This window comes from Littorina saxatilis, linkage group LG3 (genome assembly GCF_037325665.1).
Source record: "Littorina saxatilis isolate snail1 linkage group LG3, US_GU_Lsax_2.0, whole genome shotgun sequence".
In the NCBI taxonomy this organism is placed as follows: domain Eukaryota; kingdom Metazoa; phylum Mollusca; class Gastropoda; order Littorinimorpha; family Littorinidae; genus Littorina; species Littorina saxatilis.
This window is the reverse complement of record NC_090247.1, coordinates 42848608-42865309: the sequence shown is the minus strand read 5'-3', so window position 1 is coordinate 42865309 and position 16702 is coordinate 42848608. Positions and strand designations below refer to the sequence as shown.

Here is a 16702-nt window from a genome sequence, read left to right as displayed (position 1 = left end):
ACACAGGCGAGTGTCATTCACTTCACGAACTGAATGCGATTGAAAAAAACGTGTCTCGATTCTTGTGATCCTTCCTGCTCAGGGACCTTGGTCCCAGTGTTCTGGCCTGTTCCAGCCATCCCTGAATATTCTGCTGCCAGCCTGGGATGCTCCAGGGGGGTCGACGGAGGGACGCAGTGGAGGTCTGCTCTCTGAGGAGACGCTCACTCAGTCTGGCTCGCCATCGCGAATAAAGACGAAGAAGCCCTCAACATGCTGAAACTCAGCCTGCAGAAATCCATCAAAGAGGAACAAGCTGCAGTACAACACCACCGTACCTACGAGGAGGACAGGGAAAGGCGCGAGCGCCGTAGCCAACAGCGAAAACAGCCACACGACCACTCAGCGAACCGATACAGAATCCCTAAGCTGTTGTCTTGAATCTACAACCCGGTCTGCCCTCGGGCGGACCACACTCATCTTCCAAAAAGGGATGAATTGTCTTGTTGCTAAACCAAACAAACAACCACTACACCTTCCCTCCAATGAACCTGTACGCATAGTACACATACGGGGAAATATAACCCGTTAATATACGACCACAGTACATTTAGTACAGGGTGACCCCCAAAAAAGAGTACCCAAACAAAACGTCATAAATTGAACAAAAATAAAGCAATCTTCATAAAATTTATTTACACACACAAGTAGCCTCTGCATGATTTGCACAGAAAATTTTAGCGTTCTAGCTTGTCTTTCAGGAAAGTTATGCTCATTCTACAGAACATGCTCCAAACGCCGCTGCAGGCAAACTTGAACTCGCCGCGCAAAGTTATCAATCACCCGCATGCACACACTCCTGTTGCGAGATTCCGCGAATGGTTGTTGTGATGGCTCTCTTGAGTTCTGTGATTGCATCTGTGGGTTGTTCCTGTAGATGTTGTCTTTCAGGAACCCCCAAAGATAGAAATCGCGCTGACCGAAGTGTCTCTGGAACTGTACTTGCACATCTCTGTATGATTTTGTGCGAAAATAGGTCTCTATGCAAAACGTCCGTTGATCATTAGTATAGTTCATTGTGAGAACAGCTTTTATTTCATCCAACCATGCAGTGGATTAGCTTGACTCACCTCAAAAAGAAAGAAAAAAAAGTTAAAATTGACAAAGTTATTCAATTTTGTTTGGGTACTCTTATTTTTGGGTCACCCTGTACAATACACCCTAGTACACACCATGGAGGAAATTCCACCATAAATCATACATAAATGATTATTTGTATTGCCTCTTTTCTTGTGAATAATCACGAGAAAGAAATGGGCTGAACAAACAAATACACGAAATCACTGAGCCTCATAATTATAAGCCTCAGTCACTGTGAGGACATTTGGGTAATAAACCACCAGTACATGCAAGTACACCCCAACAAGGGAAATGAATAATAGTCATCTATAATGATTATTCTCAATCGAGAAACAAAATGATGAGGATATGGGTTTGAACAGTTGTCCCCTGACGAGGCTATCTTTCAGTTTCCCCCAAATAACCTCAACAAAATCACACTTTCAGAAGAAGTTGTCCTAACAGCTTGAAACTGAAAATCTTGCCGAAAAGTACCATCTTTGGGAGAGGTACTTAGGGATCTCTGGGCTGCCTTCTGCATTTGCCGGGTTTGGCAGACCCTTGATTTTTACCCCCTCAGTGTCGTAAGTAGAGGGCTTAGTAGGTAGCGGTGCCTGTGTCCCTGGCCAGGAACAGGACCATACTGAACACCATCGAAGTGACTCAGCAGCAGTGCAGTGTCATCTTCCGAGGGTAGCCTACCGCAGCGACCTGACATCCTTCCCTGGAGTGTCTGTAAAATTAGTGAGGATGCCCAGGTGTCTGACCAACACTGGGGGCTCATTGATTCGACAAAGTCTGGCGGCGGAACGAAGTTTGGGGGCGGATGTTGCAGTGAGTGCTGGGACGGGGCGGCGTGGGAGCATACTGGGAGAAGGAACACTGAAGCGTCAGTCGGGTTCAAGCAAAAAGAGAATCAAATAACAACTTGTGACAACAAAATACATAAAAAGAAGCGAGAGAAAAAGAAAGAGAGAGAGAGGAAAAAATAAAGAGAGGAGAGAGAAGAGAAGAGATGAGAGAGAAAAGAGGGGGGGAAAAAATGTTACATAGAATTCTTTTGTAAGATTTTTTTTATTGTGTCTTTGTTATCTTACATAATATCGTCGGTGAAATCGTGGGACCTCGTAAGTGACTTGGCGCCAAGAGTCACTTACGAGGTCGTACGATTTCACCGATGAAAATTCTAATAAGATACCACAGTATATATATAATAGGAAAACTGAACCATTCTAAGGCGCGGCTGCACTATAGGTAGATGCTAACATTTACGAAACTACTGCAGGTACCTTATTTTAAGCTGAAACAGATCTTAGAAATCTAAATGAACAAGCAATCCCTCGGCGAAAAGTAAACTCTTCTTCTTCTTCTTTTTTTTTTTTTTTAGCACGAGTGGATTTTTACGTGTATCAGTGGCCGTCACTGAGTTTTTATCCGGCCATTCGCCGATTTCGGGAGAAAAATTCCTCGCGATGTTCTCCTTTAAGTTAAATCACAGGCGGAAGGTATCGTTCACTGGACCAACACTATCATAGTGAGACTAGTAGTGACCGATACCTTCCGCCTGTGGTTAAATATGAACACGAAGCGGATACAAATCGAAAGTACTCTAAAGCAAGCTCTCTTTACCAACGAACTGTGCAGCCTGCAGATTGAGCTGAGTAGAAACAAGATATTTTCAATCCCTTCAAAGCTGCGTTGGAACAGAAGGCATACGTTTTTGAAAAAAATACCTGTTTCCACATTTCTGTCGATTTTAATAAACTAAAAACTGTATTCAAGAGACATTAAATTTGAATCTTTTTATAATACGAAAATAAACAGTCTAACTAGTTTGAGAACTTTTGCACTTCCGGTATTTCTTCTCATTGTTCGATTTGCGAAAGGAACACACACCCACCACACTGACACACAGAACTTTAATCGTGAAGAAAGCATGAAGCCTAACTGTCAGACTTTGGCCAGTACTTTTACTAGTTTCGGGAAAGTGCACAAACAACGAACAAAAATGTGGTAAGCTGGAGATGTACTTTTTTGTTCACGTCTCTGGAATCATCTTGTTTTACTTTTACGCTTGAAACTGAAAGCTGTCAAGGATTGGTTAATGTTACTTTCGGTCTTAGCTGCACCAATATTTGTTGTTAAACTGATTATGTTTAATTCTCAGAGAGAATGTCTTCAATTTATTTTGCCGGCCAAATTCCTCATTCGATTCTTCTTCTTCTTTTTCATGAATCATAATTCATAATCATATGAAGGGAATCCCTAGATACAACTTTTTTTACAAGGCAATTATCCTCACTGGTTGGTGGGCCTAAGGTCCCTGGAGTTAAAGATAAAGTGGATAAGTGTACCTATGAAAATAAAAACAGGGATGGGTTTGTTGGCAAGCTTACTGCTTTTCGTGATTCGCCCTTGCGTCCAGTTTGAGGTCCTGGGCTTGTGGCTAGCGTACCACTACCAGCCAGAGAGAATGTCTTCAGTTTTTTTTGCCCACCCCTTCCTCCATCTCTACCCACAGGGCTTCTTATTCTTTCGTGGTCATGTTCTTTCTTTGCACATTGTTTCTTCGCGCTATAGATGCAACCACTTACGAAATCTTGAGAAAGACCTCACATTTCACTTTCAGTTTCACTAGTTTCAGCAATAGGAATTCGTCAGAGCACTGCAATTTGCACTGTGTTGAACCCACAGAACATTCTGTGGCTGAACCAGAGCACTTTCAAGTATTGTTGAGGCATCACATTCTTTTTGCGGCAGCCAAGACTAGACTATCAGAGGCTAGACTGCCAGTGCCAACATCCAACCCAGATGGTAATTTTGGTCAGTATTTGATATGGCTGATTCAGTGATTGACCGTGCATGTTGCGTACATAACTCACTCACCGGTAAGAAATGTTACTCTTAAGTTGGCGTCACACGGGCGATTCAATTGTGAGATTTATTCCCGCGATTCCATCTTCGAACCGATCGCTGATCAAATCGTAAGCCATTGACCCGTCACACGATGAATGATTGACTAACGATTGACGAATGATAATTCCACGCGGGCGGGGCGGAAGTTACGTGACACAGTGAACACGGCAAACGCGCTGTGTTCAAACATCGCTTTTCCTTTCTGAAAAATACCTTTCAGCATTACGCCTTTGCAAGAAAGTAAGTCCCCAGACAGTTCCAATTAATGGTTCCCGAATGCTGTACATGCCTAAAATGTCTCCTTTATATATATCTGAGTAAGAAACTGTTCTTTCAAAAAGTTTTGAATCGACAAAGAGACGCCCGGCCGCCACTGGCCACCATTTTTTCAAGTCACGGCGTGAAAGCCACAACGACGCGTTCTGATTGGCTTTGCGCTACGATTGCTCTACGACAGTCTCTTGGGGATAGAACAAGTTGTATCGCTCAAAGCTACAAGGGAATCTCATAAGAGAGAGTTGTAGCTTTGTCTTAGCTATTTTCTAAGACTCAGTTGCCCGTGTGACAGGATAAATCTTAGGAAAATTGCAGCGTGTGACTGCCCCATTAGCGAGGTCTGTTTGGCACTTATTTTTCTTTTCTGTCGTTTCAGAAAATGGAGGGAGCCAAGGAAGAAGCTGAATAATGGACTATGCAGGACCCCCTATCAACAATCATCCAGCAGGTGAATCCCCAACTCTCTCAGCTACAACAGAGGCTTTTAAAGCAAAACAACAGTGCAAAAGTTCTGGCCATACCGCACAAGCAGCAGGGTGCAGCAGCACAGAGGAAGAAGACATTGAAGTTGACAGCAAGGCTGGAGAATGTGGAGAAAACAATGGAGGGGTCGACGCTACTGGGAAAGATGAACTGGATGAGCTCCTTGGGCTTCATGTTCAGTTTGGAGAGAATCCAGCATTGCCTCTGGTAAACGTTTGAGAAATTTAAATTTTTTTGTTTTGTTTTTGTTTTGTTGACAAATGTAATAAAAAGTTATAGGATCGGCCCCTAAAAATAGGGTAGGTCGGGTTACCGTAACCACACCTATTTTTTTTTAGGCCTAGTCTCAGAAATGTGAATTGGTTTTTTTAAACCAGGAAACTCAAGCTTATTCAGTAAATTCACTGGCATTATGCTTTTGTTTTTACTTGATTTTGAATTTTGGTTTTCCTGTTGTGTAAGTAAATTAAAACTAAAAGTATAACGATGTGATGAGGGCTTTTTAAATTTTGTGTACATGTATAACAGGTATTGTAAACATAGCCAGGGTTATAACTTATATATATGCTGTTGCAAAGATGTTTAGACTGAAGCGCAAGGCAGATGATAAGTTATTTTTGTAAAGAAACTTGTGTGTGTTTTGTTTTGGTTTTGTACTTAAAGAATGTAAATCCTTTCATGAACCTGAGAGATTTCTTCAGCAACACAGTGCTCACAACATCTAGCGTAAGCATTATCAAAAAAGAATTGCTACTTTTTATCTATATTATATGTGTTTGCAGATTTCTGCCAGAAAACCTGCTGGAAAAGAGAACGGCCGCTGTCGTTATGCCACAAGAGCCAGAAGCAGACAACATGTTCAACAGGTGGACATAGGCGACGGGTCGTACAAGTTGTGGTCTCAAGTTGGCGTCAACCTCGGCTTGAAATCTGATGAAGAAATTGCCACATTTCTCCTTGAACAGTGAGTAAATAACACTCAACTGGGATAGGATTTATATGGGGATCAGCATAAATAAACTTTTTTTGTAAATTTTATGTAAAAGGTGATGTAAGGTAAGATAATGTTATATAGTCCTGTGAGGTTACCCTCATGCAAATTTGTGCTGCATTCCCACATGGGAAAGTGAGCTACCATACATTATGGCGCCACCCATTTTGCTTCCTTTTTCTGCACGCATGCGTTCTTGATTTCCAAACCCTGAGACTTTCGCTGTGAATTTGGTATCTTGATCGTGCACATGTCTGCACACTGGGGTGTTCTGCCTCCAAGAAGGTTATATACAAAGTTGACTCTGGGAAATATATCCCTTGCGGAACCTAGGGTTCAAACACACGTTAACAGCAGCAAACTGGTTTTAAAGCCAGGGCTGCTACCCACTGAGCTATCTCACTGCCCAAAATATATATATAAATTATGATTGAAATAACTTATTGTTGATGGTTATAGAAATTTCTCACATTCTTCTTCTTCTTGTCGTTCGCTGTTAAATCATCAGTCCGGACTGCAGGGCGAAAAATGTCTCGCATTCAAGGATCTTCTCAGGGGGAGGGTAATTGCGCACCCAGTAAACTTTTTAAAATGTTGTGTATGTTGATCTTTTCAGTGGAAGTTGTGGGGTGCTGAGCTGTATTTTTTTTTTTAATCAAAATTTGTGCTGTGCATGTACTGATGTATTGTTAATACTGATAGTATGAAAGTAACGTAACAAAAGTCAGTTTTCAAGTGATTTATAAACCTAAACGTTACTTGTTACTCTTGACATCTGTATGCATAAAGTACATGGCTAGTTTTCAGTTTTAGTGTCCATGATTCAACACCTACAAGGATGAAACTCATTGATAACTGATGTTATTGATGTTATTTTCCAGCTATCAAAGCACCAAGCAGGCCTTGTTTCCCAGTGAGTGTGGAGTCTGTCACCAGCCCCTGTCCCTCTACTGTTCCAAGTGCAACCGTACGTCTAGTCCATCAAAATCCTACAACCTAGAATTTTCTGACGTCTCCCACAAGTCAAAAGGGAAACCAAAGCGATCATCCAGAGCCCTCCATGTACCACCAACAAGGACTGCAAAATTGAAAAAGAGAAATCTCGTTGATGTTTTGCTCAAAGAAAAGAAGAAACGGCGAGTGGGTACGCCACTGAAGAAGAAAGCAGATGACAATGCAGTCAGATTTGAAGCAGTTCAGGACAAGGGAGATAATAATGAGGATGATAATGGCACCAATGATGCAACAGATGGAGAGGATGATGATAATGGCGATGAAAATCAGAATGTAACAGAGGACTTGGATGATGGTAAAGATGATTCTTCGGCAGCTAAGCAGCCTAACGAGGTGAGCTCTTATTCATGAGCCGTTCTATAAACTAGATGATGTTCAGAAATAACTCTGTCAAGTGTTTATGGGTTGTGGGAGAGTTACTTGTCCTTGCTTGTTCTTGGCAATACTGAGGCAAGCAATATGTGAAATTGTTAGCTTATAACTAGCGAGCGGCTTGTCTCCACATGTGGTCGGTGATCTGTGCAAGTGAAATCATGCGAAGAATGACATCCCAGTGAGAATTTGATCCTATCTGTGCTTTCAGCACTGTTAACTCTCAATATGACGCTCTTTTCGTTCGAAAATATGCATATTGGGGTTGACCGTAGGCAGACCTGTTTACCAGTACGATTTGGGCGTATTTTGTACGCCAAATTATTATTGGTACGAAAATACGCGACACGCGCACAAAATACGCCTAAGAAAAAGTCTAGAATACTTTTTCCGGTGTTGGTGTGCTGATTACGGAATGGTACAACTGATACCGGTTTCGGTCGAAGGGAGATAAGCATGACAGCGAGTCTTCAGCTGTGGAAACCTTGTTCAGTTGTTGGCACGTGCGATCGTCTGGACAATCGTGGCAAAATGAAGCGGAAAAATGTGCCAGTTTCGGATGACTGTACCAAGTCTAAACAGCAGAAGCAGCAGATTTTCTTGGAGAAATATAAGAAAGAGCCAGGAATTGTGGAGTCTACTATGGGAAAAAGTCATGCAAGTATTGTAAATCAGATTTCTCCGTTGCCCATGCTGGGAAATATGACATCGAACGACACTGCAGTTCCAAAACTCACCTGGACAAGGTTGCTGCAAAGAAATCCGCTGAAAGCTGCCAAGGAATTATGAAGTTCATTCCCGCAAAGCAAATCCTGCCAGAAGAAAAGGCTGTAGTCCGCGCTGAAGCAATGTTTTCTGAGATGATTGTAAAAATGAACTTGCCACTGTCAACCGCAGATGTTATTTCACGAACTTCATCTTTTCATTATCAATCTGTTTGGAAGACACTGGTTATCTATCTATATATATATATATACGACTTGTGTCTGTCTGTCTGTGTGTGTGTGTGTGGTTGTGCGCGATGCACGGCCAAAGTTCTCGATGGATCTGCTTCAAATTTGGTGGGCATATTCAGGTACACCTGGGACAGGACACAACCTGGTCGATATTTCAACACGTGCTCTCAGCGCGCAGCGCTGAACCGAATTTGGTTCCACCTCAGCTACCCGGGCCCCCATACCGACACACCAAAGCCAAAGTTCTCGGTGGATCTTTTTCAAATTTGGACACCGTATTCAGCTACACCCCGGACACAATATCATCGATGAGATATTTCAACACGTGCTCTCAGCGCGCAGCGCTGAACCGATTTTGGTTTTTCTGTTCATTTCACCATTCCCAGTAACTCTTCCTTATCTTCTCCATGTTTTCAGCGTTTACCTCCCTTCCTTCGTATGGTGCACTATAGTATGAGGGGGCATCTTCGGATATTCCCGGCGTTCTGTTACTATTTTTAGAAGGTCACCGCAGTGTCCAGAACGTAAATTGGACCCGTAAATTATCCTCACTGTAAAAGTGCAAAGGTCGAATCAATTTATAGCCACGCGAAAAATACACTGTCATCTATCTCTCTATATATACGGCTTCTCTGTGTTTGTGTGTGTGTGTGTGTGTGTGTGTGTCTCTCTCTATGTGGGCAAACCCTGTGGATTGTTCAGTTCTGTTTGTGATGTGGTCTGGCGGCTTTTGTGTATTTGTATGTACTGGCCTTCCTTTGAGAAGCCATAACAGTTCTTAAGGGTTTAGAGATAAGCTCTAAATTGCTCAATCCTGTTTGAGTGGAGTTCGCCTCCAAAGGTGATTAACACGGTTACATTCGTCGACAAGGATGGGACTCGATATTGTCATGAATGGCATTATGGCCACTGAATCATTTTCGTACTGTTCCCATTCCACGAATCTGGGAGGGACCTAAGCTTGGCGGGTCCATTGTTCGGACCCGGCGAAGCCGGCGTTCGGCTCTAAGTACTTCTTCCCGGCGAAACCGGCTACCCGGCGAAGCGGGTATTCATCTAGTAATGCTATAAACTGACAGGTAAATAAAATTGTTTTATTCCTGTTGTATTGGAAGGAGTTAAATTCTGAAGGTGTTCACAAGACATGCTATTCTTACACACACACGTTTGCACCCACGCCGCGTACATTTTTCCTAGCCCATATGGCTTTGCTTGCAAAATACACCAACTTTTTGAAAAATACACTCAACTTTTTGGGAAAGTACTCTTGCCTCAGGTTCAGGGTAAACAGGTCTGAGGCATTGGCGATATGATCACGTCCCTCGCTGCCCAGATCAAGCAACCATGTGTGGACACTCACTGCTTGCTAGTGATTACATTGTCAGGTGTAGCAAGCCTCAGTGTTTCCAAGGAAAAGTAACTCTTCCACAACCCATAAAACCTCTACAAAATGATTTCCGGAATTTCTCGATTTTCTCGCTGGTGTCTTGACTTTTTTGTTTTGGATTGGATGGTTAGGAGTCATTTGCTATCTGTGTTGCCTCCCTGTATTGTATTTAGCGGGCGCGGAAATAGCTCACTGTAGGTAGCGGCGCCGGCTTCAAAACCAGTTGTCGCTATCGGCGCGCGTGGGTTCGATACCCACGTTCGGCAAGGGATTCATTTCCCAGAAGCAACTTTGTGCAGACTCTCCTCTGTGTCTGAACACCCCCGTGTGCACGCATGCGCACAATAAAGAACCCAAGTTCACAGCGAAAGTCTCAGGGCTTGGAAACATGAATACACACATGCAGGGGAAGACATGTATGGCAGCTCGCTTTTCCCTGGGTGAATGCAGCCCGAATTTCCATGAGGGTAACCTCACAGGACTATGTGTATCTGATCCTTATCCTTATCCTTAGTTCTAGGCATTCACACGTGCTGTTTCACACTGCCTGCCGTCTAAGTGGAAAGTGAGTTGCAGCTTATTCTGGCGCTTTCTAAAGTGTGAAAAAAAGAAATTGTGTGTATTTTTTCCTGCCGACCGTACATTTTTTCTGTGAACAAAAAAACTAAATTGGAGAAATTACTGGCACACAAACACATACACCATGGAACAAGATCAAACTGGCCACAGACTTGCTATACCTACCTACGCTATTTTGTTTTACATGTTGCTGTAACCATCACTATTTGTTTTCTTGATTTCATTTGTTTGATATATTTATTTGGTCAAGTAATTTAGTTGTTCCCTGAAATAGAGGAAATATATGTTAGCTCCTAGAAATAGAAGTGAGTGTATGGATTTCACCCAATCAGTGAGCCACGCATCTTGGGACTGCCTGCTTTCAACAGATTTGTGTGTGTGTGTGTGAAGATCATACTTTACATGTACTATGCAAGTTCTTACTTGACTTCTGACTTGATTATCCTGGATAAATACCTGATGTCAGTGCCAGGCTGCTGTGTGTAAATGTATTGGTCGTCATAATCTCTGACACTAAAAGTGAAGCTCTATTTGTTTAGTACTTGGTGCAGTTATCTTAATCTCCTGTGCATATATCTGTTTTCAGTGCATGCAAGATCTTCCTGCTGGAGGTGATGTGGAAGGGGGGAAGACTTTTGACTGCAAGATTTGCAGCCACAGTTACACCAGAGCCTGCAGCCTCAAGACCCACATGCGCAAACACACTGGCGAAAAACCCTTCAAATGTACAGACTGTGGCGCAGCCTTTTCCCTCTCAGGTCAGTCGTCAGCTGTTTAGGGGAGTGTGCATAAAACTAAAAAAAGAGACTGGTTTTGTCTTGAGTGTGTTGACTGACATATTTTTATGGTTGAGTGGGAAATTGTGTCTGTGTCTCTGTGTGCATGTGGTATTCCTGTACGTGAAACTCTTGGCCAAAAAAATTTCGGTTGTAATTCTACACCAGAACTCGCACTAAAGGTGGCTTTCCTGCCAAAATTTACTGTGCTGATGTGAATAAAAAGTTATCAACAACACAATGGCAGCTTGCGTTGTTTGTCATTTTTGCATTAATTATCAGAAAAAAGATAAATAACCTCCAAGAGATCGTACGGTAGGAAAAGTAACAGTCGAACAAACAATTAATGTGATATGAAAACAAACAAGCAGAGGTTAGCCATTTACGTATCGGGTTGACTGATTTTGTTTTCTTTGTGTTCCAGGAAGTCTAATTGTTCATCGCAGAACTCACACTGGAGACAAGCCGTACAAGTGTGAAGACTGTGACCGCACTTTCTCCATTTCCAGCGCCCTGAAGCAGCACAGAAGGCAACATACTGGTGAGAAACCCTATGAATGCAACATCTGCTTCACAAAATATTCACGCTCTGACAGTCTCAAAGTCCACATGCGTAGCCACTCTGGAGATCGGCCGTTCATTTGCGAAGAATGTGGTGCGGATTTCAGTCGCCTGTACTGCCTCCTCGCTCATAAAAAAAAACACTCAGGGGAGAGGCCTTTTCAGTGCACGAAGTGTGATGCTACTTTCACGCAGTCAGGGAAGCTGACGATCCACATGAGAAAACACACTGGTGACAGACCCTTTCAGTGTGACCAGTGTGGAGCCTCCTTCACCCAGTCCGACCGCCTGAAGACACACCTTAGGATACACAGTGGAGAGAAGCCTTTCAAATGCGGAGAGTGTGGCAAAGGGTTTTCTCATCCTCACAGCCTCAAGGTGCACAGCAGAGCACACACTGGAGACAGACCCTATAAGTGTGAGATCTGTTCGCTGACTTTTGCTGATCCGTCCTATTTCCGCCGCCACAAAACCAAGCATGCTGCTAACCTTTCTGCGCCGGACAACCCTCCTGTCGGTGCTCTTGCTCAGGATTCTTTTGCAGGTAGAGATGCCTTAGCAGGCGGGTTTTCTGTCTCAGTTTCCCAAACACCCGCATTTTGCGTCCCACTTACTGCAGCTAATGGTTTCTCAGTTCCACTTACACAGTCGGAAGGCATGATACTGTCAGTTCCAAGCCCTGCTTCAGGGATTTCTGCTGGTTTTTCTACTACAGATTCTTCTTCGTCCATGGTCACTTCTGTGCCTCAGGATTGCTTTTCTGTGACCTCTGCTGGATTTGCTGTTACAAGTTCTTCACCTGTGCCTTCCCTGGGGTTTGCTGTGCACAACTCATCAGGCATGCCTTTTTCTATGTCGGGGGCTGCTAATGACTGTGTTGATGTTGTTGCTGATGGAGATAATGCAGCTGATGTTGGTGCAGGTATCAACCCTGCCGACCCTTTCGCCTTTCTGCGATCTGCGCTTCACTGTCCTGGCAGCTACCAGACTTAATGAAATATTCGGACTGTACCTTATCCCTAAATCATTTATTAACTAAATAAGGGTTGTGAAGCAGAGGCAGACTTTTCACTGTATATTTTATTGCAGTCCATGTCTGTACTGAACACTGAGTTTGCTGTTCACAGAAAGCAATGTTTGCCTCCCTAAAAAAAGGAGAAAAAAGGACTGAAAAGGGATAAAAGATGATCGGCCATTTAATTCTATGATACATAACAGAGATTATGAAATAGCGTGCTCATGACATGACATAATGATGGCATTTGTTGACTTGAATAATTATTGTTATGTCAACAATAATAGAAGTCAGGTTATTTAACAGGTTGAATTTAAGGAGATAAGAGGGTTCAGGTATTTTGTTTTCATCTACTTTGTACAATAAGTATTTGGTTTTGAATTTGGGAGATTCCTACAGTTGGAATTGTGGAGAAGAGAAGCTTTCAAGTATTACCATATCTTTTAAATTTGTTCAGTTGAACATGTCATTGTCTGCTTGCTTGTTGCAGGATACTGTCGCCTTTGTTATGAATGGAAGATTCAGAACTGTTACTTCTAAATAAGAGCGTTTGCTATAAGAGTGGAAACAACTAGTCAAGAGCCGCCAAAGTGTGATTCAATATGAGAACTCATTGAGGCTGTCATTGAGAGTGAATTAAATGTTTTAAGTTTGGTCGAAAACACCTGCAGGTGTCTTTCAGTTAAGCTATCGGCACACCTGACACAGGAATTAAGAATAATTTACCTTTGACGAACAATTAACACGTATGTGTGTCAGAAGTTAGTCACAAAGGCAAGCGTTCATGCTTTGAGTCTTATCAACACAAATACCCCCCGCGGGTCAGGGGGAAGAATTTACCCGATGCTCCCCAGCATGTCGTAAGAGGCGACTAACGGATTCTGTTTCTCCTTTTACCCTTGTTAAGTGTTTCTTGTATAGAATATAGTCAATGTTTGTAAAGATTTTAGTCAAGCAGTATGTAAGAAATGTTAAGTCCTTTGTACTGGAAACTTGCATTCTCCCAGTAAGGTAATATATTGTACTACGTTGCAAGCCCCTGGAGCAATGTTTTGATTCGTGCTTTTGTGAACAAGAAACAATTAACAAGTGGCTCTATCCCATCTCCCCCCCTTTCCCCGTCGCGATATAACCTTCGTGGTTGAAAACGACATTAAACACCAAATAAAGAAAGATCAACACAAATACTTGAAATAGGTCAGCTGTACTGTTGAATCTGATTACGAAAAAACTGCTGTTTTATTATGTTTCACTCGCCATTGCGCAAACAGAAACATAAATAGCGTTGAATGATTTCAAACAAATGACCATGTCTGAAAAGTCATGCGGGTAGCCCATGGTCTGCCCGAATCACTTTATAGTGGTCAAAGAAGCAAAGGTAGGTAACTGCCACAAAGTCTCCATTTCAGCAGCAATAATATGAGTCAGCTGCCCTCAATGCAAAGCTGATGAATATAAACATTATTTTTTGTTTGATTTTACAGTTCTGTTTGTTTACAAATTCATTTGTATACAGTACATTTTTCATTCTCTTATGCTTATTTTGTAAATGTGCTGAACTTGACTGTTATTCTGGGAGATTCATAAGTGCCAAATAGTGTCTTTGATGATGCATGCTTTATTTATTTATTAAGGAGATTTCTATAGCCCATAACTAAAGTACTTTTGTGTATTGTGCCTTTTTGTGGTGCATGTATTCATTACAATATGTTTTTATTACATTTTTTAATTTTATTTGTCAAATGCAATTCTTTATATATGTGCCAACCATGTATATATCAGAATTATATTGTTCTGTTATTAATCATGATTTGAATGCATTTGTATGTTTGTTGTCTTATTTGTTGTTGTTGCCTTTTCTATTGGAGATGCAAACAAAAAGAAAACAAACCAACACACAAAACACCCTGAAACAAACCAAGAAGACCTGTGTTTATTTTAATTTTATTTATTTTTAAGGTCGTTAAAAGGGGGGGGGGGGGGGGGTTGACTGCTGAAGGATTATGGGTTTATTACATGTGCATCATTATCAACATGCAAGAGCAGACCTGGTCTGTGGCATAGATACACACCAACCAACAAACAAACAGAAAAAAACAAAAACCAAAAACCACAAAAATTACACAGCCTCAGAATTGCAGATATTTCATGTAAAAATATGCAGAAAATACATGAAACAGACATAATACAGAAGCCCAGAAAGTATAGTCCCCAATTCCAAGACGCAAGTGTCTTTGTTTGTGTTAATTTATTTTTTCTGCATTTAGTCACTTACATGAGGCGTCCTTGTTCTACTTTAGTAAGATTGTAAGAAAAGGCGTAGCCTTAAATCTTTATCCTTGTTAAATAAAGTTCAATTCAAATCAATTCAATTAGTTATGAGTATCTAGAGAGGACATAGCTGTGTTTACGTGCATTAAGATCATGCTTCCTAAAGCAAGGTACATGTACAGGTCTCTCTTAACACACAGTATTGTTTAGTTAGCTGACCCTTCTAATTGAAGACTGTTTGGACATGCATTTGATTAAGAACCTTTAACATATATATATATATGCAATGGACACTTTTATATTTTAGAAAGTGCCTGTCTGTGTCTGTGTGTATCTACAACAGGTGTGTTTGCACACTCATGCCTCTAGCTCTGTGCATGCGTGTGTGTGTGTGTACAGTACTGCAGAATTTGATTCATATGTGTGTGTGTTTTTGTCAGATGAATAGACTTGGTAATCTTTTGACAGTTTAACTGTTTTTTATGTGCTTTTATGCCGTTGCTAAGTCTGGTTTTAATTACTGTACTTATTTGTTTATATTCATAACATTTTAAATTTTTTTTTTAAATTTTTAATATTTTTATTATCTGATTGAGGTACATGTACGTCATATTATTTTTAACCATTTGATGTGAGTGTTCACTGTTGTCTTGTATTGCAACGTGAGCAATGTCAATCACTTCTTAATCTGTTTCTGATGTTTACCTCTTGTCAATAAAGACAGCAAAATTAACTATTTTTTACACTGCATAATTCATGTTTCATGATGGTGCTACTTTTTATCTTGTTTTTACACACTAGCTGTTTTGCATCACTGAGCATATATAAGACTGCATCAGTTTTGAAATGGAGACACTGCGTGGACATGTTTTTGTTGTTTTATGTTGAAGTTGTTTTTGATTATGGTCCTGTTTGTATATTTGTACTGAATTGGTCACATTTCTAGCGAATTTCAGAACTGATCATGTTTTAAAGAAATATATTTTTATACATTGTAGATGAATTTGAGAGTGCTTCCTTTCAAATAATTGATAGTAGAGTAATTATATCATTCATGTCTGCTGAAATAGATGAATTTGAGAGTAAATGCTTCCTTTCAAAATAATAGGAGAGTATTTCTCTGTTCCCATGTCTGCCAAAATAATTGCTGGTTTTCTGAAATAAGAGCCTGCAATAGTAGCATTTTAATGGTATGCCTTTTGTGCTTTGAATGATGACGACTAGCTCAACAATAACAGCCTTTTATGACTACTTTTTCTGATCAGTATTTATTTTTGACCCTGACATGGCAAATGTGAGCTGTGTCTTAATAATTTATAGCACAGCAGTGTATTTGTTTTTTCCCCATTAGAATAATAAACATCATCCTGTTCAAGCATGTGACACAATCTAAAGATTCATAGGAAGAGAAATAGGGCATTCTTCCTTGTCACACTGGATTTTTTTGCTGGGTATCAGTGAGGTTTCAGTTGAACCTTTCGTGCCTTACCACAGATTAGTCGTTATATTTAAACTATATATGCTAAGTGGTAAGCTTTTACACTCTATGCGTGGCGACTGAGTCATAGATAAAACATTTTCAGTGCACTATGGTTTCAGCTTCTACTGTATGGTTAAAACGTTTGTTTGAGAAACAAATAAAATAGTTAATTCGGAAAATGATAGCTTCTTGTGTGTGATGCGTGTGTGCATGTGCATGTGCGTGCGTGTGTGTGTGATGCGTGTGTTAGGGTGTGTGTGCGTATGTATGTAACGTGTGTGAATGTATTCTACATGTATTTTGGCACCTGTGATAAGATTAGTACAAACACTCACACACACACACATACACACAGACACACACACTCATACACCACAAACACACACACACACACACACACGATCAAAAACGGAGCGCTTTTACAAGGATAATTCTGATATGCCCCTTTTCCCCAATCTGTTCCTGTTTTTGCTGCTTATCTGACTTGCACTTGGAAGAGTAGTTTGCTGCCAACCGCTTCGAAACAC

General features: G+C 41.2%; 1 protein-coding gene across 1 annotated transcript; it reads left to right on the top strand.

The window, feature by feature from the left end:
• Positions 1-2961: 2961 nt before the first annotated feature.
• Positions 2962-16357, top strand: LOC138962420 (uncharacterized). Its single transcript, XM_070334224.1, has 6 exons — positions 2962-3111; positions 4667-4980; positions 5556-5737; positions 6646-7111; positions 10659-10830; positions 11273-16357. Exons 2-6 carry the CDS (start codon positions 4699-4701, stop codon positions 12400-12402), a joined length of 2232 nt encoding a protein of 743 aa, XP_070190325.1. The 5' UTR covers positions 2962-3111; positions 4667-4698; the 3' UTR covers positions 12403-16357.
• The last annotated feature ends 345 nt before the right edge of the window (positions 16358-16702 follow it).

What these genes read in the sequence shown, in the direction of transcription:
- LOC138962420 (XM_070334224.1), top strand. Translation starts at nt 4,699, where the DNA reads ATGGACTATGCAGGACCCCCTATCAACAATCATCCAGCAGGTGAATCC. An exon ending in AGAATCCAGCATTGCCTCTG is followed by an intron (nt 4,981 to 5,555) that starts GTAAACGTTTGA and finishes ATGTGTTTGCAG; the next exon opens with ATTTCTGCCAGAAAACCTGC. An exon ending in GCCACATTTCTCCTTGAACA is followed by an intron (nt 5,738 to 6,645) that starts GTGAGTAAATAA and finishes GTTATTTTCCAG; the next exon opens with CTATCAAAGCACCAAGCAGG.